At 45.5% G+C, this 26,341-nt stretch overlaps 2 protein-coding genes across 8 annotated transcripts in view; one reads left to right on the forward strand and one right to left on the reverse strand.

Moving 5' to 3' along the window:
* PPP2R2B (protein phosphatase 2 regulatory subunit Bbeta) overlaps positions 1-11,169 on the forward strand; it is a 102,754-nt gene extending 91,585 nt beyond the window's left edge. For all 3 annotated transcript variants that reach the window (XM_080555251.1, XM_080555250.1, XM_080555252.1), the window contains 4 exons: positions 1,697-1,861; positions 7,789-7,958; positions 8,134-8,225; positions 8,945-11,169. In XM_080555251.1, the coding sequence (XP_080411377.1) occupies positions 1,697-1,861; positions 7,789-7,958; positions 8,134-8,225; positions 8,945-9,224 (707 nt within the window). In that variant the 3' untranslated portion in view covers positions 9,225-11,169. The remainder of the gene's footprint in view (positions 1-1,696; positions 1,862-7,788; positions 7,959-8,133; positions 8,226-8,944) is intronic.
* Positions 11,170-15,278: 4,109 nt separating this feature from the next.
* The window catches only part of TCERG1 (transcription elongation regulator 1), a 35,997-nt gene continuing 24,934 nt past the window's right edge, over positions 15,279-26,341 (reverse strand). For all 5 annotated transcript variants that reach the window (XM_080555229.1, XM_080555228.1, XM_080555231.1 and 2 more), the window contains 7 exons: positions 25,330-25,480; positions 20,812-20,976; positions 19,798-19,980; positions 18,551-18,730; positions 16,985-17,068; positions 16,658-16,758; positions 15,279-16,431 (listed from right to left, as the gene is read on the reverse strand). In XM_080555229.1, the coding sequence (XP_080411355.1) occupies positions 16,230-16,431; positions 16,658-16,758; positions 16,985-17,068; positions 18,551-18,730; positions 19,798-19,980; positions 20,812-20,976; positions 25,330-25,480 (1,066 nt within the window). In that variant the 3' untranslated portion in view covers positions 15,279-16,229. The remainder of the gene's footprint in view (positions 16,432-16,657; positions 16,759-16,984; positions 17,069-18,550; positions 18,731-19,797; positions 19,981-20,811; positions 20,977-25,329; positions 25,481-26,341) is intronic.

Consider the following 26,341-nt stretch of genomic DNA (forward strand, 5'->3'; position numbering starts at 1 on the left):
GACAGCCTGCTTCACCAGTGCTTATAGATCTGGACTTGAAGCAGTTTGAGAGGCAGCGTTTACTGCGCTGTAATGCCATGCACTGGGCTCAGGTCTGGTCTGAGCTGTGATCCAAGCTCTGCTGTGGACCTGCAGCGTGGGCTGGGAGGAACGCACAGTGTCTTCCAGGGCCCTGCTGCTGCTGCCGGCGCATTGCCTGCCTTGCGCTGAGGTGAGCACCAGGTTCACTTGCCCCTCCCGTAGCAGGCAGGATGCCTCCCTCTTGCTGACACGTCCTTGCCCTCTCCTCCACGGGAGATGGAGATTTTCCTTTAGTCACTTTGCTACATCACCCCTGCACAACTGACAAATTCACATCTTCATCTTGCCAGGAACAGCATGGTCTTAATTTGCTTTCCAGGGGGCGATGAAAGGTGCTATTTCTTTTCTCTCGCTGTCTGCACAGTGGGTAAATTGCCCCTTGCTGGGTGTTTGGATTGTGCTGTGAAGGGCTACAAAGATGATCAGAGGACTGAAGCACCTGTCATATGAGGACAGGCTGACAGAACTGGGCCTGTTTAGCCTGGGAGAGAGAAGACTGAGGGGAAACCTCATTAATGTATATAAATTTCTGAGGGGAGGGTGTCGAGAGGATGGAGCTGGACTCTTTTCAGTTGTGTCCAGCCACAGGGTGAGAAGCAACAGGCACAAACTGAAGCACAGGAGGTTTCAGCTCAGTATGAGGGGGGCATTTCTTTACTGGGAGGGTGACAGAGCACTACAAAAGGTTGCCCAGAGAGGATGTGCAGTCTCCTCCGGAGATATTCAAAACCTGCCTGGATGCCATCCTGCGCCAGGTGCTCTAGGTGAGGGGGTTGGACTGGATGATCTTCAGAGGTCCCTTCCAACCTTGGCCATTCTGTGATTCTGTGATCTGAAACCTCTTCCCACCGTGACCGCTGGCTTGGCCAGGCCAGAAGTTGGCAGCTGCCCCCCGCAGCACCGCGGGCTGCTCCAGCCCTGGCCAGTGCCGGCTGCAGGACCCCGGGATGGGGTCTGTGGCTCAGCTTTCAGCCATTATCTTACTGAGCCAAGAAATCGTGCAGCCCCAGCCAGCCACCCCTGGTCTGTTGTTTTGTTTGTCGATGTCATCCAGGTTTTATTTTCGTTCCCTCATAGTTGCTTTCAGTGTGGTTATTCACTTTGCCCAGACACTGCAATACAAGCTGTTTATTCTGGCTGGGGTGAATTCATCAGGGTCCGGTCTTGGGCCTGTTCACACAGAGAGGACAGTCAGCACTTCCCGGCCGCGCAGGGCAAGAGTCGCAGTCTCCATGCAGGCAGATAATGGGAGCGAACAGGATTTTCCACGCACCTGCACTGGCCCCAGGCCCAGTGCTCCGATCGGGGCTGGGGGCAGAGGGATGGAGCCCTCAGCGCGGGCTCGGGGCTGGTGGTGGACACAAGCTGAGGTGTCGGGATCCAGCATCCCCACGGGGTGAGGCCTCAAGGGACATCAGTGCACAGTGGGTGGATGTCAGGAGGCAGGAGCGGCTGCAGTACACGTTTGGTTGCATCGGCTCTGCGGAGCCATGGTGCTGATGCACTCCAGAGCAGCGCTGTTCTGTGGGGAAGACAGGGTTTGTGTAGGGGGACGGAAAAAGCTGGTGTGGAGAGGTCAGCGGCAGGCACCAGGAGCCTTGACTCGTCCTGCCAGACATCGTGGACATCAAGCCAGCCAACATGGAGGAGCTGACAGAGGTGATCACTGCCGCTGAGTTCCACCCACACCACTGCAACACTTTTGTCTACAGCAGCAGCAAAGGCACCATCCGGCTGTGCGACATGCGCACCTCCGCCCTCTGTGACCGCCACGCCAAGTGTGAGTACGGCCGGGCCAGGGCCCTGTGCTGAGCAAAGGTCCCAAAAACGGGAGTGCAGAGATCAGCAGGGGCTTGGTCACCGTGTGCTCGGGGCACGCAGGGCTGTGGTCCCCGTCCCAGCGTTCCTGTGGCAGCCTGCATCAGTCCACCCATCCCGATGAGGACAGGGGTCCCTGGTACCAGCCCAGAACATTCTGGGGGTGCACATTAAAAACCTGCTCTGATGTTCTGGCTGTGGTGGGTGTGACAGATCACGGGTGCCAGGGCCCGGTGCCTGCGAGAGCTGTTGATACCAGATGACAGGGGGTACTTCTTCAGGCCACTTGTCTGAGTAAGCCTGCATCCTGTTGTCAGCTGTGACTGATGTGACAAGGGTCAGGAGGTGCAAAAAAGCCCCCCAAAATCTGCAGGAAGCAGGGCAGCCAGGGAGCGTGTTCCTCATCCTCCCCCCGGCAGACGTGACAAGGCAGCTGCTGATGAAGCAGCGAGTGCATTTTGGTTCCTGCTCCGCCTCTGCCTGTCAGGAGTTCTCATTGCTGGAAGTGCTCTCCTAACTGGGCACCGCTCCGAGACATGCTGGCACAAACACGTCCGACATTGGTGGGTTGGTTGATAAATACCTATTGCAGTTCTTTGTGACAGGGCAGTTCCTGAAAAGCAACTCTGCACTGAGCTGTGTTGTAAATGAAACACAAGGATAGGCCAGACCTAAAGAAGTTTGGTGTCAACCTTAAAGACAGCAAACAATGGCAGAAGCAAGGGCTGCTGTGCTTTATGACTGGCTGTCCAACCCTTTGTGTACCTGATGGGGTTTGAACATTGTCCTCTGAACATTTTTGTTTGTTTATTTTCAGTTGTCTGGATGTACAGCCAAAGTGAGAGATTTTTACATGGCCAGGGTAAAACTTGTTTGAGTTTTCTTCAGAAAATGACCAATATCTTGGGGGAAATTAATGAGATTTACAGCATCTAAAATATGGTCATGTTACAGGAACGACACACACAAACCAGGTGCAACTTATGGAAGCCTAGTGCCAATAATCTACATCCAGAGAGCATCTGGCTGTATTTCAGATTCAGGCCTCCGGTAGAGGCAGTAGGGAATGACACACCAGCTATTGCTGTTTGGCTTTTGAGCTGTGGTTACAGTCTGATACCTGTTTTTAAATTGAGGTAAAGGAGACAGAGAGGAAAGCTTACATTATTGTCTGGAGATTTGAAAATATGGAACGGTTGTTTTCCCAAATCCTGAGCAAAACTCACCCTTCTGTTCTTGCATTTCATGACTGTGTCTCGCAGTTCTACAGTGACAGCTCCTAGCCAAGAATCAGAGTACAATTAAGGAGCAAAGGAAATTCCTTTTCCTGACACATCAGTGGCAGAAGCCCTCACATAGTATTTCCCTTTGTTTGGGTGCTGCTATGTCCTTTTAGTCCTCAGTGAGCACACCGACCAACAGTGAATACAAGTTCGGTTTGACCTCTCCCTTGACATTTTATATTGATTTCCCTCTATCCCTCAGAAGCATCAGCCTCAGTCAATTGCAGTTCAGCAGATGTGTGAGTTGAAGTTGAGACAGTTCATCAAAGTTCAAAATGAAAAGCAACATTGGCTTTTTGAAGCATATTCTCCAATGGAAATATTTAATAACTGTCAATTTTTAATAAAACTGCAAAATATAGCACTGCACATCTCAGTCATGTTTATTTAGGTAGACGCGCTTTGCAGCCTGGGGCCAGCTTTTACTTATGTGCCTCTCTTACTAAATTTTGGTTGCCCATTTTATTTGAGGCGCCTGCTAGCCATGACATTTTGTATGTTACCTCCAGCCATGTAGCTGGGTTAGGGGAGAATATCCTTTTCCACATATATATGTCTGTTCCTCAGGGACTTAAATGGTGATGGGCTACAATATTAAGAAGGTCTGGTGCAGGGATAACGCCGTGGGCAGATCGTGCACAAAGAAACCTCTCAAGTTGCCCAAAGTACCAGAGGAAGCCAAAGGGGAGGTTGGAATTCATGGGGCAGCTGGAGACACCGGCAAAAGTATTTCTGTTCTGAAGAGCCATGTGAAAAAGGGAGGAAAAACCCCATTAGGTGTATGTAACACGCAGGATAGAGCATCTGTGCTTGGGATCAGCCTTGGCACGGGCATGCCTCCCTGCGCAGTCAGCAGGATGTAGCTGGGGCACTGCAAGGGGTGACGGACAGCAGCAACCCAGCTGAGCACCAGGCTGATGGCCGAAAACACGCTGCCAAGGCCGCTTATCAGAGCTCTGGCTTTTCCTTTGCTGCAACTTGCAGAGCTTGACCACAGAGCTAGTGCCTCAGAAACCCTCCCCGTGAGCTCAGCAGCCCAAATTTGCTTCGGCAGCAGAAGCGAAGCCACACAAAACCCTTCAGAGGGGCAGCGGAATATTGCTCCCCCTGCCCTGCCTGTCCTGGCAGCTGCAGGCCTTTGCCTGGCCTCTCAGTGCTCTGCAGACGGGGACCCTGGGTCTGATCCTGCCTGCGCCCATCCACATAGGCACTCAGAGCACCTGGACGGGAGCGCTTCATTAATCTGCACCTTGTCTGTGAGGGAGAGAAATGAGTGCTGCTGCCTCGCTGCAGACAGGAGGAATGAGGCAGAAAAGTGAATTACTCGGGAGAGACTGGCACCAGACTTGTGATTTCTGCCCTTAGGCCATGGTTGCAGTGTTCCTGTGCCTCTGGGCTGAGGCTCGACGGCAAAGTTGATTTTTCTGGTAGAAAGCAAAACTGGATTCTCTGCTTGCACCAGCATAGCTTTTCCGCAGTTATGATTGTGATGAATTTTGTGCCTGGGTGAACTATCAGTGGGCTTTTGGCTTTTAATTTGAAGCAAGAGAAGCAGGAAATTACTGGGTTTTCCTGCGAAAGCTCTGCTCCACTGTGCTGTCAGGTTTCCATCGGGGCCCTGTTTATTCCTGGATTAGCAGAAGACTCAGCTGAAATCCAGAGGTGCGAAGTGACTTGCCCAGGGTTTGTGACCCCGAGGCTCCAGCGCTGCTGCCTGAGGTGGGTGCTGCGGGTGGAGGTGCTGGCCAGTGCTGCCTGTGCCCAGCCTTCACAGCGCCACGTGGCAGCACAGCCGCCAGCTGCACCCTCAGAGTGCAGCTACAGTCACAGCCTGGCCTGAATTCCCTGGACGTGCCCCCGCTGATGGGTGGGTCTGGGGAGAAGTTCCCAGTGCCACTGCTGTCTGCAGCAGGAGGCTGAGCAGAGGGCTCTGGCTGCAGCACCCGCTGGGTGACGGCCGGGCCTTGTCGGCACGCGAGCTGCTGCTTGGCTGGAAGGTCCCGTGAACTCCCGCAGGGCCCGGGCCTCACTGCTGCAAGCCACGATCGCCAGCTCAGGCAAGAGGCTTGCTGCCTCCGGAGCCAGGACTGCCGCGTGCCATTAATACACCCAGGGATGAGATAAGTGCCAACTCTGCAAAGCCAAATCAGGCTGCAGCAAAGAAAAAACACTCACTTTCACATTCCCATTAGCAGCGAGTTCTATTTACCTAGTTTTTCACCTAAGCATTTTATAGAGGAAAAAGGTTGCATAAATAGAGCGCAGAGATCTGGTCTCATGTGAGACACCTCACTTCTCTGTGTAGGTGAAGCTAATCCTGCGCAGGACTGAGACTGAGGCGTGGAAACGAGCTCTCATTGTCTGCTGGGTTTGACTGAAGCAGCAGGCACATAGCTGGTGCAGAACTAAGCTGGTGGTGTCACCCCCCCCCCCCCAGAACGAAGCATCTCCTTCTCTCAGCCCCACACAGCAGCTAATGATGTCCTGCTGCAAAGAATAATAAGCCTGGCAAGACCTCGAGCTAAAAATTAACTAGCCGATTGTGCAAAATCTCCAGGGGGATGAAGAACAAGCCTCGTGTGCCACCCTGAGCTCATTTAGCAAGCCAGGAAACCTCTTTGCCTTTGCAACATTCTTGTCTTCATTTTAAATCGAAACCTCCACCTGGCTGCTCATTGCCTCTAGCGGAGGGGTGGTTAGGGCCAGAGCCACGTCTACCAGGTGCTGCGGCCCCACGGGGACACCCGGCCTGCGGCTGGGACCGGGGGCTGCGCGCGGTGCCAGTGCCCTGCACGGCCTTGCTGTGCTTTCAATTTTCCAGTACGTGTGGTTAATTGGCATGATTAGGGTTTAAATGAAGGAGTGAGAAAGAAAAGACAGTACTCAAATTGGTGTTAAATTTAATGATGAGCGGTTAAATTAGTTGCTGAGTGAAAAGAAACCGTTTGCTTTGAGGCTGCCCCAGCAGAGTCCTTCTGGCCAAGGGCTGCTCCCGGGCAGGCACTCGGGCATCGACAGCTGGGGGTGCCTTGGATCCTCTCCTGGGCTCCGGTAGCTCAGCGCTTGAGGTGTCATGGCCTGGTACTGCAGACGAGCAGTGAGGCCTGTGGAAAATACAGCGGGCCCGGAGAAGTGCGCTGCGCTGTCTGGAGCCAGAAATCAGTTCCCGTCCCTGTTCCTGCCACTGCCCTCTCGCTCCTGCTCGTTTGTCTTAGTGCTGCCACCAGCTCTTGGGTTCATTCTCTGAGGCCTTTCTTGTTTGTTTGTCAATCTGCAATTTAAATTTTTTACTTCTACAGTATCAGCAACAATTTCGTCTTGCTCATGGACTATAAATTTAACACCTCTAGCCTTCATGACAGCTCACATACATACAGCTGTGACAAAAATGATGCAGCTGTTAAAAAAAACTCATGAAGCAACTGGCCTGGTATGAGAAAACCTGTGATGGTTAGAGTGAAGACAAGTCGTGGAATTCGGATGCTCTCCACAGACTGCCTCAGATTTTTATTTTCTTTTCTTCTTGTTACTTTTCTTATTAAAAACAAACAAACAAACAAACAAACAGAAAAGCTGACATATCAGCAGATTTCCTGCTGGTGATTAAAGGAGCCAAATCTGGGTCCTGCTGTGGGGACTGCCATTTCTGATTTGTAGACAGATCATTTATACTGGCACTTCAGGCACTTTTTCCACCATATTCAAGAACTGAGGCATCCGTAGCACAGGGCTCAGCTAGGGGATAATAAAACTGAGGAAACATTTGTGCTCAGTGTGGCATGCAAGGTGAGCCCATCCCTGGCTCGCGGAGCAGCCATGCTGGCTCCTCACAAACTCTCCTTTTCTAGGTACCAGTGGGTCAGAACAAAAAGGTGACGCAGCAGAGGATGTTGTAGCAGTGTCAGTGCTGGGGCAAAAGTCGGATTAACGTGGCTGGGAACTGCTTTTTTTTCCAGTACAGAAATAAAGCAGGAGTAGCTTCTCCTTCTTACTGGCAATATTCTTTAATGCTGAGATAGTAAGGGGCTCTGTAGAGATGGAAAGAGAAGACTAGGCAGATCTCCCCTAAGTGCACAGGTTCTGTGCTGATGCATCTCTGATTATTTTTTTTTTTTAAGCCATACATGCCCAGCTGATGTTACTTTGAAATTGAATTTGTAAATGCATTTAATTTGGAACTTCACTGATATTCTTCAGACTGTTCAAACTGTGATTTATTCAAAGACTGATCAGATGAAATCTGTAGGTTGCACTGGCTATAAAATATTTACATTGACTTTTGGTTATGCTACACATTAATTTCTAGAGAGAATAGGCATGCAAAGCTCTAAATCTTTTGGGCTTCTATTGTGTTGTTGTTAGATGGGTCTCTGATGATCCTTCCTGCTTATTGCACTCATTAAAAACAAAGGAGCTTCAATTGCACCATGTGAAGTCTGTGAAATACGGATGTTTGCCTGGTTTATGCCATGCCCAGCAGTGGAAGCCCATGGGCACGCTGTGTCCCCGCGCCACAGGCGCTGCTCTCCCACCCGCCATCCCGGGCAGGGCAGCAGGTCTCGCGGGGGACCGCTGATGTCAGCACCTGTCCCTTCCTCTCCTGCAGTTTTTGAGGAGCCCGAAGACCCAAGTAACCGGTCGTTCTTTTCTGAGATCATCTCCTCGATCTCCGATGTCAAATTCAGCCACAGCGGGAGGTACATCATGACCAGGGACTATCTAACCGTCAAAGTGTGGGACCTGAACATGGAGAACCGGCCCATCGAGACTTACCAGGTGAGTGCGGGGCACTGCCTCCGGCACAGCCGGGGCTGGCAGCAAGGGGACCGCACGCCGTGACGGGTGGGAGCGTCCTGCCATCCGCACTGCCGAGGCGGCTCGGCTGCTTCGGGCAACAGGCACCAGCGTCAGGCGTGGCCCTGGCCTCACACCACCCATCCCCTGCCACCAGGTCCACGACTACCTGCGAAGCAAGCTGTGCTCGCTGTACGAGAACGACTGCATCTTCGACAAGTTTGAGTGCGTGTGGAATGGCTCCGACAGGTGAGGGGCGGCGGGGCTGCGCGGGACCCCCCCCGCGTGGCACCTCCCTGCGCCACGGCGGTGGCACTGGTGGCCCCGGCGCTGCGTCGCCGTTCCCGACGTGGAGGCGGCCGGACGCGGGGCCTGCGCCTAGCCTGTTCTTGGGAGTGGGGTGCAAGGGGACGGTGGCGAGGTATTTGGCTCCAGATACCGGCGATAGCTACCCGTGCATAAATCACACTATCCAAGGCAGCAGAAAACGTCCAAGAGCAGCTGACGTTGTGATGTTTTCTCTGTAACAACAAAGCAAATAAGACACAACTGGCCTGAAGCCCAAATTCTAAATCTAATCTAAACCTCATTACACCTCTGGATATTCAATATGCCTGTAGTCACAAGGCAGTTTGTCTCTAAAAAACTGTGAAAATCGTTTGGTTCAGGCCAGCTAAATATCCTCATATGGAGGGATCCCAATATGAGTTGTTATCCTGAAAGAAATTGTCTTTGGTATTAATATTCCCTCAGATGAGGAGGGGAAAGACTTGAGAAGATGCAGAAACTTGTTGGCGTGGCACACGGCACGAGCCGCCGGCACGTCCTGGTGGTGGGCACTGACCGCGGGGTGCGGTGTCCGCGGCTGGGCGCTCAGCGGTGCCAGGCACGGCCGGTGCGGAGCCCAGGGGTGCGTGGGGACGGGGATGGAGCTGCGCTCGCTGACTCGTCCTTCCTCCTCCTCCCAGCGTCATCATGACCGGCTCCTACAACAACTTCTTCCGCATGTTCGACCGCAACACCAAGCGTGATGTGACGCTGGAGGCCTCGCGGGAGAACAGCAAGCCCCGGGCCATCCTCAAGCCCCGCAAGGTCTGCGTGGGCGGCAAGCGGAGAAAAGACGAAATTAGTGTGGACAGTCTGGACTTCAGCAAAAAGATCTTGCACACAGCTTGGCATCCTTCAGAAAATATCATTGCCGTGGCAGCAACAAATAACCTGTATATATTCCAGGACAAGGTTAACTAGGAGGATAAGTTATTCTTTAGGACTCTCATGTACTGAATACTAGTAAACACAAGATTTCAAATGTTTCTTTTCTTTTTTTTTCTTCCTTTTTTTTTTTTCCTTTTTCCTTCCTATTCATTTGTTTAATTACTGCTCTGCATATAGGAGTTGTGCAGGGGCAAGCAAACCAGCTTCACTATCCGCCACTCACTGACACCTAGGGCAGTGGGTGGGCGCACCAAGTAGATACCAGGTTTTCTTTTACTTGTGAATCGCGAGCTAAGACATAACATGGGGCAGGCTGGGAATGTTTAGGCTTTCATTATCCCGGTGTCCTCTGGTGGCATTGCTATGGTTGTAGATGTCTGCTGATTCAAGTGTGGTAATACAGTAGTGTGGGGTATCGAGTCAGCTGCAGTGGGAAAAGAAGGGGAGGTTGTGCACGTGCGTGTGTGTAGGACTGTGTGGTTGGGGTTTTAATTACAGCAGCCCGTTTGGATTTTTTAAAACTTTATCCTAGAAATGTTCCACTTGTTATTTTGCAAGATCAGAATGTTGTCCCCTTTGCCATTTTTCACATTTGTCTTTTTATTACTTCATATTTTTACCAACAGCAAAACCAAACATAAAATGGAAAAGCTCAGATTTGCAATAGACAGGCTCAAAGGAGGAGGGATGGCACTACACACAAGATGTGTGTGCGCTAACCAGGCTGCTGCCTTCCGCCTTCACCCCACAGAAACTCTCCTAAGGATTTGGCTTTGTAGATACTGTGGTGCCTTTTTTTGCTATATGAAATACCTTTATAAATGATGCTTCCAAAATGCATTGATTGCAAACCAAATTGAACCTGGGCGCTTTTTTTCTGCGTTTCTTGTATTTTGCTTTGGTCATTTTTAATTGTTCTGTTCTAAGCTCTTGCATGTTGTGACTCTCTCTATCTCTTTTTTAATTAATTTATTTATTTATTCCATTTTTGTTTTGTTTTGTTTTTAAGATAAAGTATATGTTGCTAATTTATGACATTCTAAAACAGAATACAACCAGATATTGCTGTTAGCACCTGACTGCTTCAGAGAGAGGCTGTCTATGGTCCTACATTATAATAATAATTATTACAATAATAATAAAAACAGTAACTCTTCCTCTTTGCATGGCAAGGCTGCCCTTTCTACTGTAAAGACTGTTCAGATCCTTCATTTACTTGAGCAACTGTTCAATAAAAAAAAAAAATTCAATCTGAAACCTGCTCCTGCAACAAAAAGCAAAGGGATAAATAAAGTCAAATAAAAAATAAATCAACACTGTCACTTTAGAAATGGATCCATAAGGGTAACCCTGCTGTGCATCTGTTCTGCTATGGGCAGTGGGTATCCCACCAGTGCCTGTATCCTTGCAAGGAAGTTTACACAAATTTTTAAGGACAAAATGCACTCTTTAGACAGTCTCTTTCATAGACAGTCTCTTTCATAAGGCATGATTGGGATTTCAAGCAGTTTCTGCAATGACCTACCGACTCTTACACCTTACGAATGAGATTAACTGCCACTTACTCAAGGAACGGAACATAGGTACCACAAGGAAAAACATGAACTGCATAGAGGCTGGGACTGGCATTTATCTCTCTCTGGTGGGAGAGGAAGATATGGTTCAAGTCCCTGGGCTGGTGCTGTTTGACACTCTGTCCCCACCCAGCCAGCCTGCGCAGGGCAGGAGCAGGGAGCATTTGCCGTCTTTAAAGAGATAAGTACAAGGTGGGGGGAAAAAAATAATATGCACCGGCTTATAAATTTACTACAAGGGATCGCTTTCAGGAGTAACTTGTTTTGTTTTTTTTTTTTAATGAAATGGTAAAAAAAAAAAATAAATCAGGCGTAAATAGACCATTAAAGAAAAAAAGATCTTTTTTTTGTTCCTGTAAAGAAAACCTGCACTGGTATCAAAAGTAAAGTTGTCCCAACATGTCTGTGTGGAGTCGCTGATTGTTGTGCTTTTCAAGTGCTGTGTAACATTAGCGCCATGGCACCAGAGTGTATCTGGAGAGCAGGGCTGGGGCTGTCTGCCCACCTGTGCTGATGAGGCACTGCTGCCGGGTGGCAGAGAACCCCGAGATTTTGCATCGCAGTACGGGACGTCGTTTTGGAGACCGCTACGTGGAGACAGAGCCTCCCACCTTCAGCTGGGTGCACCCAGGCAAGGGCACGAGCCTCAGGTGTACAGGGGCCATGGACGTGCCTGTAAGGCATTAATTCACTTTTCAGCTCTTAGCCAAGTGCAACAGGTGTCTGCAGAGCGGATTGCGTGCGGCTGGACGGGGACCTTCCTGCAAATAAACAAGCTGCTCCAGGTTAGTTGTTTAGCCCTCACCCTCAGTAGTCTAATCAAACACCTTATTTCATGGAAACCAAATACAGCTTTAACTGCACAAAGGCTTGGCAACACAAACATACGTATTTACTGACTGACAAAAAGTGTTCCTGGTTTTGAGCAGCTGGGGCCTGGTGGCAGCGAGGCAGGGCCAGGGAAAGGCTCTGGCTTCAGCGCCCATCAGCTCCCAGGGAGCCAGGCAGCCCTGCGGCTGTGATGGGCGCCAGTGGACGAGAAGACAGGGAACGTGCTCAGAGTACCCCTCTGGCCAAGAGGGTCGTTCTCATCTTTCTCCTTCTTCTCGTTGGAAACGGATTGTCTAGGCAAGAGACCTTGGCCTCCTGTTTGCAGTCCAAATTAAAGTTCCGATCTAAAACATTAAAAAATGCAAAGCAGGAACATGTCCACATAGCACCTTGGTGGTGAGACGCAGCAGATGGCTTTGTGGCAGCACAGCGGCTGCAGAGCTCTTTGCCTCTCAGTGCAGACACTGGCAGACAAGTCATGATGGTGAAGATGGGCAATTTCAGCGAATTCTTTCCTGTTTGCACTTAGGGAATGCTAAGGATGAGATGGGGAGGACAACGGCACTGCAGGCTCCTCTTTCTCTCTCTTGCTTGTGTGCAGTTTGGGTGGCAGCGTCACAGGGAGGGAGGTGCTCAGACGCCCTCTCGGTGCTCAGACCCTGTCACAGAGACCAAGCCCGGGGCTCACCACCTGCTGCCTGTCATTGGAAACATCAGCTTTTTGGTGTTCATCAGGAATTACCTTGCTTTTTTTTTTTCTTCATTTGAAATTTCTATCTATAGCTGAACTGGCTTTAAAATAAAACTAAAGCAGGACTTGATGCAGGAACAACCTGCCAGGGTGACTTGCCAGTGAAAGGTGATCACAGCTCCCGTCTGGCCGGACCCAGTAAGGCTGCGGTGTGCGGCTCGGCGCAGGGCACGGCGCGAGCCCGGCCGTGGCACACACACAGCCCCGGTCTGCCCGCGCTGCATGTGCCCCGCGCAGCGTGCCGCCGGGACGTGGCCAGGACTGCGGGTGGCAGAGCCTTGGGAGCGCCGGGCAGGTCGCCCTCTTCAGCAGGACAAATCCCATTATTTGATAACACAAGCTTTAATAAAACAAGCTGTCAGTTCCTCTGTAGTCCACGTGCTAATTCTCTGCTGCTCTTGGTGATGAATTTAAACAGAGGCACCTAATTAGAGGCTTCGGGGCATGGTTTATAACTGTCAAGGAAATGTTATACAAACAGACACTCATTTACCTTCGTATTAACTGCATGACCTTAATCTACTAAAACGAGCATGAATTCAATCCCGGGATTTTTCCCCAGTGTGCAAGGCACTTTCCGAGCAGAGCAGCTGGATGCTGCTGTGTGCATCACAGTGAGAATTTTCTTCCAAAGGGAGCTGCTTTGTATAGTCCTAGGTTTCCCAAGAGCTCTTCAAAATGTCCAGCAAGGATTTTGACATTTGAAATAGCCACATTTGTCTTTACCTCTGTAAAAACTGAATTATGTGAAGCACCTGAAATCTTTTTGGGATGCACTGAAAAGGTCCTTTAGCATATTCCTACTGAATGCATCTTCCCTCCCCTGTCACAGCTCTTCTCCCACATCGCTATAAAACTCAGCAAGCTGCAGAAACAGCACTGAGATGGGGCGGGGTGCTCATGAAGTGCAGCCCACGCAGATAGATGACTGTATTGGGAAAGAAAAATCCCAGAGGAGCGCTGAGCTGCCAACCTGCCTCATCTGGGGGCTGCAACCCAGCCCCGCGGTGCCCCACACCCCCCCGGGCAGCCTGACCCTGCAGCGGCACGGGGAGAACGCACGGGACGTGTCCGAGAACCCGCAGGAGTCCGGACACAGAACTGCCAGAGGTGTCCAGGTCCTCCATGAGGCACCAAGCAGCGTGCCACGGCCCAGCGATGTGAACTGCATTTTGGGGTCCTGGGCCCCATCTGGGGCTGGGCCTTGGCAATGCTCTCACATTGCGTTAGCACTTCTGGACAAAGGAACCAGTGCCACAGGAGTGAAATACGAACAGGAAATCAGCACATCTCAAACAACTTTTAAACAGGTTATTTGGGACTGGAAGTTCTTATTCACTCCTAAGCTGGAGATACGACACAATTAGACTTCTAGGACCATTATATGCCACTGACTGTAACCACAGCTCAGCAAGTCACATTCCCACCGTGCAGTGAACCCCGGCATCAAAGTCAAGTCACAAAGATCATCATAAATAGTCTGTTCTTCCCCATTTGCTGGAAGGACCTGATTCACCAGTCTCTTCACTGTGGATCCTTGTCTGGTTTCTGTGTGCCTGGCTCATGCTGGGCAGACCCCTGAGCAGAAATCAGGGCAAAGCCTGCGTGAAGCTGCTGACCCGATTCACGATATGGGAAATTGCTCCAGGCAGCTGCACGTTACACGTGGGAAAAGTGTCATTTCTAAAGTTTTTTTTTCAAATGAACATGAAGAAAAGCATCAAGAAACAGAGCTGATGAGTTAATAACCATTATTGTTTCAAAGCAGTACCAGGAGTGCTTTACGGCCTGGTATCACCACTTAGGGGGCAGGTGAAAGCGGAGGCAGGGCGACGGAGCCGACGGCTCAGCCACCCGCAGGGCAGGGCCACCCCACGCCGCGTCCCCGAGGCAGGGGCAGGAGGCGGCTGAGAAACATCTGCCCCGGGGAGCCCCAGCAGCTGCTCCTGAGCTGCGAGGCCCCGACGTGCAGCCGCGGGGGGCTCCGGCTCCTGGCCCCAGCGCAGTGACTGCGGGTGCCCTGCCTGGGGACCCGTGGCCGTGGAGCCCTGCCTGCCCCGAGGCTCCCACCTTACCGGGCGGGGAGCTCAGAAGGATGGCGGCTGGCTCGGCCGAGCTTCCCCGGCACAGGAATTGCCCCAGCTCCAGCACCCGCTTGGCCCAGCTGCGCCAACCGAGCACAGGCCCGGTGTCCGGGCCTCCCTCTGCCACCGCCCCTGTGCTTTCCCTGCCAGCCACGCACTTGAGAGTTCTGCGTTTGGTGTTTTCCAGCTGGGAACCACTGGGCCTGTAGGGGCTGACGTCCAAGCGAGCTACAGTCCGACTTGATGCCATGCCTTGCCCTAAGCTGGTTTCCCAGCAGCTTGGCCTCACTGTGGCAGCGGTCAGCCACCAGGAGGCAGGTAGGAGGGATGCTTTTCCTGAACTGAGGGTGTGCATTCTTACTACAACTGTCTGTATTGCTGACATCTGAAACAATTCCTCCCAAGCTGCCTAAATCCTTGTAAATGGCCTTAAACTCCTGTCTCTGTACTCAGAGGAGAAGTCCCACTGGCTGGTTACCATAATTAATTGCTGGGGAAAAAAAAAAATCAGGTTCTCATGAAGAATCCTTCCTTTCCCCCCAACCCAGAGGACTCAGTCGATGTAAAACATAGAAGAAAGTGAAGGAAACGCTTTGACACCACCATTCCTACCATCTCATAGTTAACAGTAAAAGTGAAGAACTACACTAGAAAATGATTTTGTTTGGCGCCCAATTGCACAGATGGGATCTGAATGTTAATGAAATTTAATTTGATGCTGCACAGTGTCACGCTATTTTGCCAAGCACAGCCAACGTTTTAGGTACTATGAGTTCAGTTCTTTGCTTTACTCTTAAATCCACAACTCCAACAAAATCCAACAGAAACTGGTATCAGGCCTGTACAATCCATATATAAAAAGGGTTGGTTTATTGTAGTTCAAATACATAAACTGAACAATCCCAACATTTCAAAATTAAACTTTAGAAACACAAGTTTAACATTCAAAACAGGAGTATAGTTTACAAGAATTGCCCAGAAGGGAAATCCACAGTCTAATCCAGATGTAAAGATCACTTTATCGCAAATAAAAATGTGTTTATACAACCGTCCTGTTCTGTTCTGGTAACCACTGTTATTTACCAAGTGTTTCCAACTTTGAGTAAAAATTGTTAGACAAACCTTCACTTGGGCAGAGCAACCTGATTTTGTTTCTAATCCATGAATAGGGTAAGGAACAAAGCAGACCTGTGAGCAAACGTAATTTGGTCTCTGTAGTCCTAATTCTCCTCTCTCAGCTTTAACTGACTTTAATGGATTTAGTTCCATTTAGAAGGGTGAAAGCAAGCACAGAATCAGGACTTGTGTTTCCAGAACGCAGTCTTCAGTAATCGGTAATTTCAGTTATAAGACAGCATTTCATCTCCTCAGATAGGTGACCATGGGTGAACCATCAGGAAGCTGGTGGCACATGTGTATTACAAGTTCCAACCACAAGCACAATCAACTAAGACTTGCATACATAACGCTGCTGAGAAGAACGCCTCCAAATATCAGACATCCATACCTCATACACAGACACACTATTGCTCAGATCTGAAGTTACCAAACACAGCGCACATGTTCGGTTTTTGTCAGTCACGCCCAAAAAAATCATAAATAACTTTAATGTTCTCTCTCCCCCTCTTTTTTTTTTTTTAATTTTTATACAGAGACCATTTTATGTTCACAAATGCTGCTTCTTCCTCTGCTCCTAAGATGGTTTTGCAATATATTCACGGTAATGTATATGTATAAACCTGACAGATGGCTCATGCAAGCTTTTTTAACAGATACCCTGTTATGAGAGTATTCATAATTATTTTGTTGTTCGTCTTGTAGGCTCTGAAGCTGTGGGTGGTGGAGGCGGACCTCGACGGTCCAGGTCATCTACATAGGACACGATGAGTTTGCGTCTCTCTTCTGGTACACAGTCAAGTACCAGGTATCTCTTGTCATTTTGTAATATCTTCTCTACATCTTTCAGGTGCTGATCCGACTCCTGGATCAACTTTTTGGATCTGAAAGCAAGTGTAAGAATTACCACCTGACAGGGGTCAAAATAAAGCAAGAAGAGGCCTCTTTCTGATGCAGATTTTTTTTTGTCAGATAAAAAAGTTGAAAGATGAAAAGTTGTAAGAATTCAGACATCAAATTATTTTAAGACAAAAAACAGTTATCAGTTTGTTGCCATGTACAGAGAAAAGCATAATAAAAAGATTAGTTCTTTGGTGACATGCTACACACCTGTACGTTATAAATTTGGTCTCTTTCAATAGTGTTCGGAAGTCAGCTTTGGCAGTAATGTATTTGTCTCTAATGTACTCCTCAAACTCCCTTTGTTTTTTCTGAAAGGGAAAAGATAAGCTTAAAACACGGAATGCAGAGTGCTTCATGCAACTCACCATGCTGAACATAAGTAACAATTACATGTTGAATGTATTTGTATCTTTCGCATTTTTAATTAAAAAAATATTTCTGTTCATATAAAGCAGAAATCATTTCAGTAGTCACTATCTTTCTCTGTATCCTACATTATACTGAAAGTTAACAACAGTGATGCAAACCTCTTACCCGGTCACTTGAAGAAAATTTAATGCACCTTGGATCTTCTTTAATTATTTTTTTCACTTCCTTCCATGTTGATGTTAAAGTTATCTTTCAGAAGAAAGAAAAATAGTTAAAATTGCAAGAAAATTAGACTCTAAGAATATGGAATGTTAAATATCTCCCAAGTACACTAACAATGTTGTTACTGTATATCAAAGTGTTGGTTTTCATTATTTATACTACTATATTTGTATTTTTAATTAGATTTTATAAATTTACTTTTTTACGGCAGCACCTTGAGTACTGTGTTCAGTTTTGGGCCCCTCGCTACAGGAAGGACATGGACATGCTCGAGTGAGTCCAGAGAAGGGCGACCAAGCTGGTGAGGGGTCTGGAGAACAAGTCTTACGAGGAGCGGCTGAGGGAGCTGGGCTTGTTCAGCCTGGAGAAGAGGAGGCTCAGGGGCGACCTTATCACTCTCTACAGGTACCTTAAAGGAGGCTGTAAAGAGGTGGGGGTTGGTCTGTTCTCCTACGTGCCTGGTGACAGGACGAGGGGGAATGGGCGAAAGTTGCGCCAGGGGAGTTTTAGGTTGGATGTTAGGAAGTACTTCTTTACCGAAAGGGTTATTAAGCATTGGAATGGGCTGCCCAGGGAGGTGGTGGAGTCACCATCCCTGGAGGTCTTTAAAAGACGTTTAGATGTAGAGCTTAGCGATATGGTTTAGTGGAGTACTTAGTGTTAGGTCGGAGGTTGGACTCGATGATCTTGAGGTCTCTTCCAACCTAGAAATCTGTGATACTGTGATACTTTTCTTCATTATTAAGACAGTACTTTTTCAAGGCAAAGTCCTCATGAACATCATTTACTTTCCAACACATTTAACATTCATATATACATAAACGTGTACTAGAAAAATATTTTTAGAAGTATTAGTTATTAAAAATTAAAGAACAATCGCTTTGAAGTAACATGTCCGTCATTTTGTCCTATCACACTGAGATCCACCTAGCATTCTGAGCATTTTTATCTAATGCATTAGAAATAAGTTAAAAACTGCAGGATTAAAGAAAGCTGACTGAAGTTTGCACGAGATTAAAAAAGAGCAAGACTCCCTAGAACCCCATAGTACACCAAAGAGGGGATGGATTTCCATTGTAGTGCATGGAACAGTGCAATGATTCAGATTCAGTAGCACAATATAAAACAGGAGAATGTCAAGACTGACAAACATGGTAAGATTATTTACTAACACAAACATTGGATATTTGAAAGAGCAGGATGCCACATAGTAAAGAGTATCAAATAGCTCAACATTGAAGAAATGTAACATCCTGCAGGAGATAAAATGATCACTGACTATAAGTTTAAATGAAAATGAACTATATGTTAAACTGAAATAACACTCAAGATAAACAGCTACAGAAACATAATGTACACATTTTCTTAAGAAGAAAGGATAGCGGTGAAACAGAAGGACCCAGGAAACAGAAACAACCAAAAGTCAACTTGTGTGATAGAAAAACAGAAAAAGATAAATCACGATATACTGGGGCAAAGGTCTGAAGTTTGAGTATCTACAGCTCTTACCGCTGAAGTTTCATCCAGAAGTTGCCTAAAGTGTTCCCTCTTCTTTTTGGTAAGTGCTTCAATGTGTTCATTAAAGAGTTTCTCTTTCTCTTCTCTTTCTAGCAAGGAGCCAGATTCCCATCGATGATCTTTGCGTAGAGTCCTTCTGGTATCAGACCAAGACACATCTGAAGAACGCACCTGAGTAAAAGGATGATTATTATTTAAAATCATTTTTTCTATGGCTCACCAATAATTCTTATACACTACTAAGCTTTTTTTTTCCTTTCTCTTAATTTAAATTAAGGTTCAAACTAAAGATAAAAGCTATTTAAAAAAAGCATTATGAGACAATGGCAGCTTTCTTTATAAATACTAAGCAAGCAGTGGCAGAGGGAATTACTTTGCCTAAGTTCAAATGCAGATAGAGATATCATATACTATATTAACTGTAAGTGGTCTGGAAAAGTAGCCTCAGAGATAACTATTTGCAAAGAGACACCAGGAGCTTTGCAGTGCCTTGGCTCTAGTCTGGGGGAGCATCCCTCAAGCAGCTGACGCTTTATGTTGCTGGCTATACCACCAAATCAGGATGATGAGCCATTTATTTTCTATCCCCTCATAACGATTTCCATGAGGAAACGTGAGAACTAGTACATGTTTGGTTTTTAGATATAATACCAGGAAGCAAGGGCATAGTACACACACGGGTGAAAAGTCATTTTGCTAATCTTGCCGTCTTAATAAGACATTCACCATATGGAAATTGCCATCTTATAGGTTAGCTTGACTACTAGTACAAAGTAAACATGTAACATAGCGAAGAAATAACTAAGACAAAGACACTGTTTGGAGCATGAAGGAGAGACAACACGAAAATAAGGAGAATATTCCTAATTTTCTAGTTTTCCAGAAATTTATTTATTTATTTATTAATTTATTGTAAATTTCCAGAAATTTACAGCAGCATGTCTAAAAATCTGCCATCTCCAGTGAGGTGCTGGAGAAGCACAGCAGGAACAATACTGTCAACTAACCCCGTGGGCAAACTGTCAGAACACCAACCCTAAAAGCAAAGCCTTCTCTTACAAACAATGCAAAACTCCCAACAGGAAAAAGGGAGGGCAGTGGAATAGAAAATAGAATTCTATTTCTATATAAATTTAACTACAATCAACAAAGAGCTTTTTTGTAGTGCAACAATTAGTAAAACGCACTGACAAGCTCCTGCAACGAATAGATCAGGAGAGAACCTATTCATATCTTACCATGTCAGACAGAAGCGCTTTGAAGTTCTGTATTGCTTCTTCACGTTTGTGCTGCTCACGTTCTCTGTCAATTTCCTTGGTTTGCTCTGAGCGAGCTTTCTGGACTTCCCTCTCTCGTTCACGCAAACTTGCCTCAATGCGAGCTTGTCTTTCCAGCTCCTTTTCTTTTTCAGAATCTAAATTCTGAAACGTAAGAAGAGCAGAAACTTTTCTCAATAAAAATGTGACACCTTTCATATTTTCATTAGGCAGGTAAGCAAATTAAAGGATTGTCAAACCAAAGGCATATTGGAACAAAACACTTCAAAGTGATTTAAGATGTAAAAGACTACAAAATTTTGCTTGAAGAACTATATGCTATAGAAGCATTACAGGGTCATATGCTGAAAGAAGTTTGGTCACAACGCTGATCCCAGAACAACTATTCTTAGGAGCATATTCCTCGTATACAGTGACAAACTGAATAAGGGGCTGGGGAAAGCAGTATAAACTATCTGTTAACCAAGTTATACGTACTCAATCATTAATTCCCTGGAAGAGAAAAGCAGGAATACTGGATTGAGAGAGAAGAACCAGTGAAGGAACTGTGTATGAACCACCTATAACTCTGAGTGAAACAGCTGATACAAAAATTGCAGCAAAGGAAACTGCCCATCCTGGTTGGGACTAGTCAGTGTAGCATCTGTATTTTCTCAAGTTTTAAAGCCAATGACTTTATGAGAGTCTCTGTTTTTCCTGTTCTGCTGGAGAAATTCTCCCATACATCTTGTGTGTTCATGTACGTGTGCAGACATACACATACCATGAACACTTGCACCAGCAGTACCATGGATAGTACTTCTAAGTGTCAAGCTCTCATTCCAGGGTGCTTCAAACAAGTAATGACGGTACAGAATTCTCTGAAGTATGGAACTAAAGCACACGAGTCTATCTTATAGTTAGTTACATCACACATTAACAGCAACATAACCAGCAGAACATCCAAAGACATACTTCCAGATGTCACACACATACCTTTGCTATTTTTTCTATGTACTGTTTGAAAAGGTCCTCCCTCTGTGAAGAGCTATCCACTGCTTTGTAACGAGGGTCAGTCTCTACTTTGTCCTTCACTTTGCTCCAGCGAGACTGACTGTCCAGGTGGTGATTAGCCAGTAATTCAAAGAAGTCCATCTTGATCTATTTCACAGACAATAACAGAAAGACAATACTTGAGAAAGAGGCTGATACATAACAGTTTGCTCTTATGAAAAAAGGAATCAACTTACCTCCAACAGAGGGAAGTAAACTAATATTACATACCATTAGAATATAGATAAAAATATCACTAAAACTTTGAATTTAGACCTAACATGCCTAAAATTCGCTTCCCCTTTGGGACAATTTTGCTAAAGCAAATTGATTTAGCAGATCTTCCTAATTTAAGATGAACTATGTTCATTAAAGAATGATTCAGCAATACAGTTTTTATTATTTTACTTCAGCTTAATTATTAAACTTTTATATATCAAAGTAACACGCTACTGATTCCACATTGTAGCATTTTGCTATCAATATTACAGCAGCTATCCAGTTTTACAAGGGGCACTAAACAAATCAAGTATTTATGGATTCATCCTCCAAGTGTACAGAGGTAAACACTTAGATCTGCTGATAAATAGCAAAAAGGATGTAACCAATAAAAAATTAAGCGCTTACAGTAATCAAATAAGCTACATTTGAGATGGATATTCAAGTATATATTAAAGTTTAAGAAAATGTTTTATTCTACATTTTCAAATAGAAATGGGATATCAACACTCTGTCCATAATGCTAGCATCATGAAAAGCTGGCAGAGGATCAAGAGGATCAGTCATACTTTTTTTTGTTCTTGTTATTCTTTTTTTTTTTTTTTTTTTAAATCCTGAGACAAAACTAGCAACATTTTTTCACCTGAACTCCCAGAATCAGCAGATGCATGAGCAACTACTGCGCCTTTATTACATATCTCATTTTCTGGGGTAGATAATTTCCCTTGTTGCTGTCGCACTTTAGGTCCTAGATATTTTTTCCATGTTATTTCCACCTCTTTATGCCTTAGAAGTCTGGTTTGGCATTTAAGCCTCCACCTCTGAGAAGAACAGCAGCAAGGGGCAGATTAGCCTCACTTGCTGAATGACTGGAAACCAGCGAGTGACTGGGGACTCAAGGGTACACACAAGGTTAAGCGTGCCGCCTTCACAGCACCCCAAACCCCGTTAGCCCACAAAACAAATTCTTTTGTCTTGGCACACTAGTTAAAAAAAATTAGTTGAGAAGGGCTGGTCGTTCAATTTTTGCTACTTATCTCCTCTCCTCATCCCTCTGAATAAGGCAACCACCCAAAGCTGTTTAGCTCCAAAACACTGAGATTCATAAAGGAAGAAAGCAGATGGGCAGGTGAGCGAACTCTGGTTTGCCAGAGGACCGCCATCCTGACTTTCTAAAAACGTGTTTAGTTACAGCACGTATGAATGAGAGACCAGAACCAACATTCTGCAGGCTTACCCAGTGATAATTTTAGCTCTTCACAATATTAATACATAAACATAAAAGGCTTTATAGACTTTTTTTTCTTTTACTATATCTGGGAGATTACGACGGTAAGCACAGATTAGCAAAAACTGGTTAGAGCCAGTGGAGAAGTTACTCTGTATCTTCTCTTATCTTATCTACAGCACTATCACTCTTTCTTAACTAGCTGCACAAAATGCTAAGCAAACCATCTATTCATTTTAAGATTAAGAATGTTGTTTCAAAACATCTTAAAACATGCATGCAGTATAAAAAATATGAAGCTTTCTAAGCCATAGCATTAGAAATCATTAGATAGATCTGTCAGAAAATCAAACAATGCCCAGCTGTTACAACAGAAGTCCATAAAGTAAGGGTATCTCAAAGTTACGTGACTTGTGCGAAGTACTTCGACGTATGATAGATACATCCCATGGAAAAAACAAGATAAAAACTACACTCACAACACTGCCGAAGTACTTTGGCACCAGCTGCAATACAAAATCAAACCTAACAAAAAAGAATACATCGTGTAGGAAGACGTTTTCGCACGAAGTGCCAGCAGCATTCCCCTGCCCTCTCTCGGATGCTGCGCAGACACCATCCCGGCCATCTGCTGCTCCACTAGCAACTGACTTTGGAAAAAACAGGATTTTAGAGCCAATTCCCTCCTGAGGAAAATGAACCACCCTTTTAGACTTTTTACACTCTCAGGGCACGGGTTTAACTTCAGTCAGAACTATCTTTCATCTTCAACGTATACAGCACAAGTATTGTCATTTATTTGTCAATTAAAACTAAGGGGAAAACTTAGAAAAATTAAGACAAAAACATCTCACCAAGGAATTTTTAGGATCACAGCTCTTACTCACACAGGTTTGCTATATCTATAAGCACAGTAACCAGCTTGACTAACTCTAATACTACAGAAGAAAACTGTTGAGAGATCTCTGTACAGGATAATGACACTGACTGGCAAGGTGGGCTGCCGTACGTTTTCAGCTGAGCATTAGGAAGCCTACGTAAGGAGGCTAATTTAAGATGACTTGTCTGCTGGCACTGCTCATCCTGAGGACGTGCAACAATGTCCCTGTGTCCTGGGACCGCACAGCGGTAACTTGGTCAAAGTTATCAGCTCACCGTTCACTCACGGATATCCCCCCCTGCCTCTGACCCGAGCATACTTGCGTACCTCCGTCATCTGAGAAGCGTTAAGGTTCTATTTACTCACCGACGTTAGCCACGTGAATAAAAACAACTATCTGAAAACTCAGCTGGGCCCTATCACCAGCCAGCAAGTCATAAATCAACAAAGTAAAAATCAAGTATTGGGTAACTTTAAACCCTTACGTTAAAGATTTCTGTAAAGTTGATCCTCCATAAATAAAGATTTTGGACTTTTAAAACAGACTGAGAAAGCTTCAGGTTAAACGCATTAAATTTTCTTTTGCTTTAAACACTTTCAAAATCAAAGGAAAACAAGACTGAAAATATTTCAGGTGTATTTAGAAGTCTTTTTTTTTTTTTGGCAGTTAACACATTGCAGGTACAACTCTCATCACTTCACAAGGAAAAAAACTAAAAAAATGTAAAGTACCGGAACTGCGGGAGGCTAAAGTCACCACACAGAGATACCAATTCTTTCCTCACTAGGGAATCCCATAATATTTGCGTGTCAGTGATTGACAGCTGTCAGACTGAACTGATTGACAGGCCGCACAGCACATAACTGTAAAGTCTATCCACTTGTTATAAAACAGAATACATAAAATGGTTACAAAACGCTTTTGGAGAAAAAAACATTATTTCAAAAGCAAACAAACACAGTCTCTCAACTTTTTAACTTTAGAACAATCATGCAACAAAACAAGTATTTACTTTTTTTTAAGCTTTCAACTTCACTAAGCTGCAAGAACGCTTTAAAATTCCATTCATAACTGAAATGCAATATGTAAAAGTCTAGTTTTGAACTACATCAGTTCTCCTCTGAAAGCACAATCATTTATTGAAAATATCAGCAATAAGACAGCTTGCAAAAAATGGAGAACACAAAAATCAAATTAGACCAGAGTGCCTACATTAAGAAAAAAATATGCAAGACTTATTCAACAAGTAAACTGTCTGCAAATCTAACACCTTATTCAGCATTTCTCTCTTCAGCAAGTATTCTTAGTAAGTGAAATTTACATTAACTTTGTGCTACAAAAGAAATATTGCAGACTTTAAAATGTCAAAAATGATTAGGCTTTAGAGGTTATTTTCTCCATTCGCACAACACACAGGGACATTTAAGTAAGTGGCTGCGTATTTTGCTGGTAATATTCGATGCCACCTCCATAGAAGTCTGCTTCCCCAGCCGTGAAAGCCTGCTCCCTACTATTGACAATATGGTCAAATGACATTTGGAATTCATCAATCTTTAATAGCCGACCTTTAATTCTAATAAGCAGCAGGTTATACATAAGATCTATTTACTGAAAGATTAAAGTCACTAAAAGTGCTAGCTTTTAGATGGAAAGAGAAGACATGGAAGCTGTTTGAAATTTAAATAGAGTAGCCTACAGAGAATTTTGAGATCTTACTGCCTTCACTGAGAGAACAGGGAAGTAACGGCCAGTTCTGGATTCTCGAGCCAAACAAAACAAGAATTTCCTTTCAGCGCTCCAGGACAATATATATTTTTTTTTTAATAGGGAAAAAAATAGGCCTCATTCCAGTTAAGAATATGTTACATGCTTAGGAAAACAAAAAACAGTTAACTCAGTTTCATAAAATTAGGTTCTACACACTAAGTCGGTATAGTATACCTGCAAACTTAAAAACAGTTAGTTCATAAAGACCAAAGAAACATCTGTGAAATGCTTACATTGTAAAACCTCTATGGAAAGAGAAGGACTGAGTCTCAGAGAAGGCACACCGGAAACCAAGCAGTGACTTTGTCCCATCTCACTCAGGCTCACACCACTCACACTGCTGGAACCAAAAAAAAATCACCTTACCTTCTCACCTCTGGTCTTCGAATCTTCTTTTTCCTTCTTTCTTGCCGCTGTGATAAACTCATTAAACAAGGCCTCTCGATCTTTCATCTTTTCAATTGCCTTGAATCTCGAGTCTTTAGCATGCTTGGCTGCAAATTCACTAAAAGTAGTTCTGCAACAAAATGGCAAGTGAACTAATTTGGCAGAGCTGTCTTTGCTGGGAAGCAGGTTCAGCAGAGAAGTATTTCTTCTGCTAGAATACATGCCAGACCACAAAGAACAAAAAACCACTCATCCTATGTTCTCACTATAGAGATGTTTGATCAATGAACTACAGAAAGGAGTCAGGTTTAGGCACACACATGAAAGGTATTGTTAAGAGACTTGCACGGTGTAGTATTTTTGTTGTTTTGGTTTTAATACAGCTACCTGCAGAATGTGCAGGTGTAGGTGTAGAAAGAGAGATTATAATACAACCAAGAAATTAAAAAAACCTCAGCTGACTACAAGTCTTCTTTTTTGCAGTTAAGCAGTTCAGCCACCAGTCTGTCCAGGTATTTCACAGCTGTGAAATTGAAAGATTTACATGCATTCACTTGCAGCCAAACCATGCTAAGAGTTCACCGAGGAAATCGTTGTTTGGTGTTAGTCATGATAAAACACTGGCTGAATGAAATCTTCCCCTACACGGAACATAGTATAGCTTTATCTTAAAACACAGAGGGTAGAAAATGTATTAAATGCTATGGGCAGACGCAGCAGCACTGGGCTTTCAACCCATTATTCCCACAGCATTTTCCTGACAGTTCTCTCACCTCCAGGGCCAGATTCCAATCTGTGCAGTAAATGTAGTACTGCCACTTACCTCAAAAAAAACCACTACTGTGCTTTTTCCAAGCTCTGATGCAAATCTGGCCCCAAGAATACGTGAGACACTTATAATCATACGAATGTTTCATCACAGCATGGAAATAATTAGACTTGGAAAATCCAGCCTACTGTTGCTGTAGGGTAAATTGAAACAAGAAGAGAA

This window comes from Anser brachyrhynchus, assembly GCF_964034855.1.
Source record: "Anser brachyrhynchus genome assembly, chromosome: 14".
Classification (NCBI taxonomy): Eukaryota; Metazoa; Chordata; class Aves; order Anseriformes; family Anatidae; genus Anser; species Anser brachyrhynchus.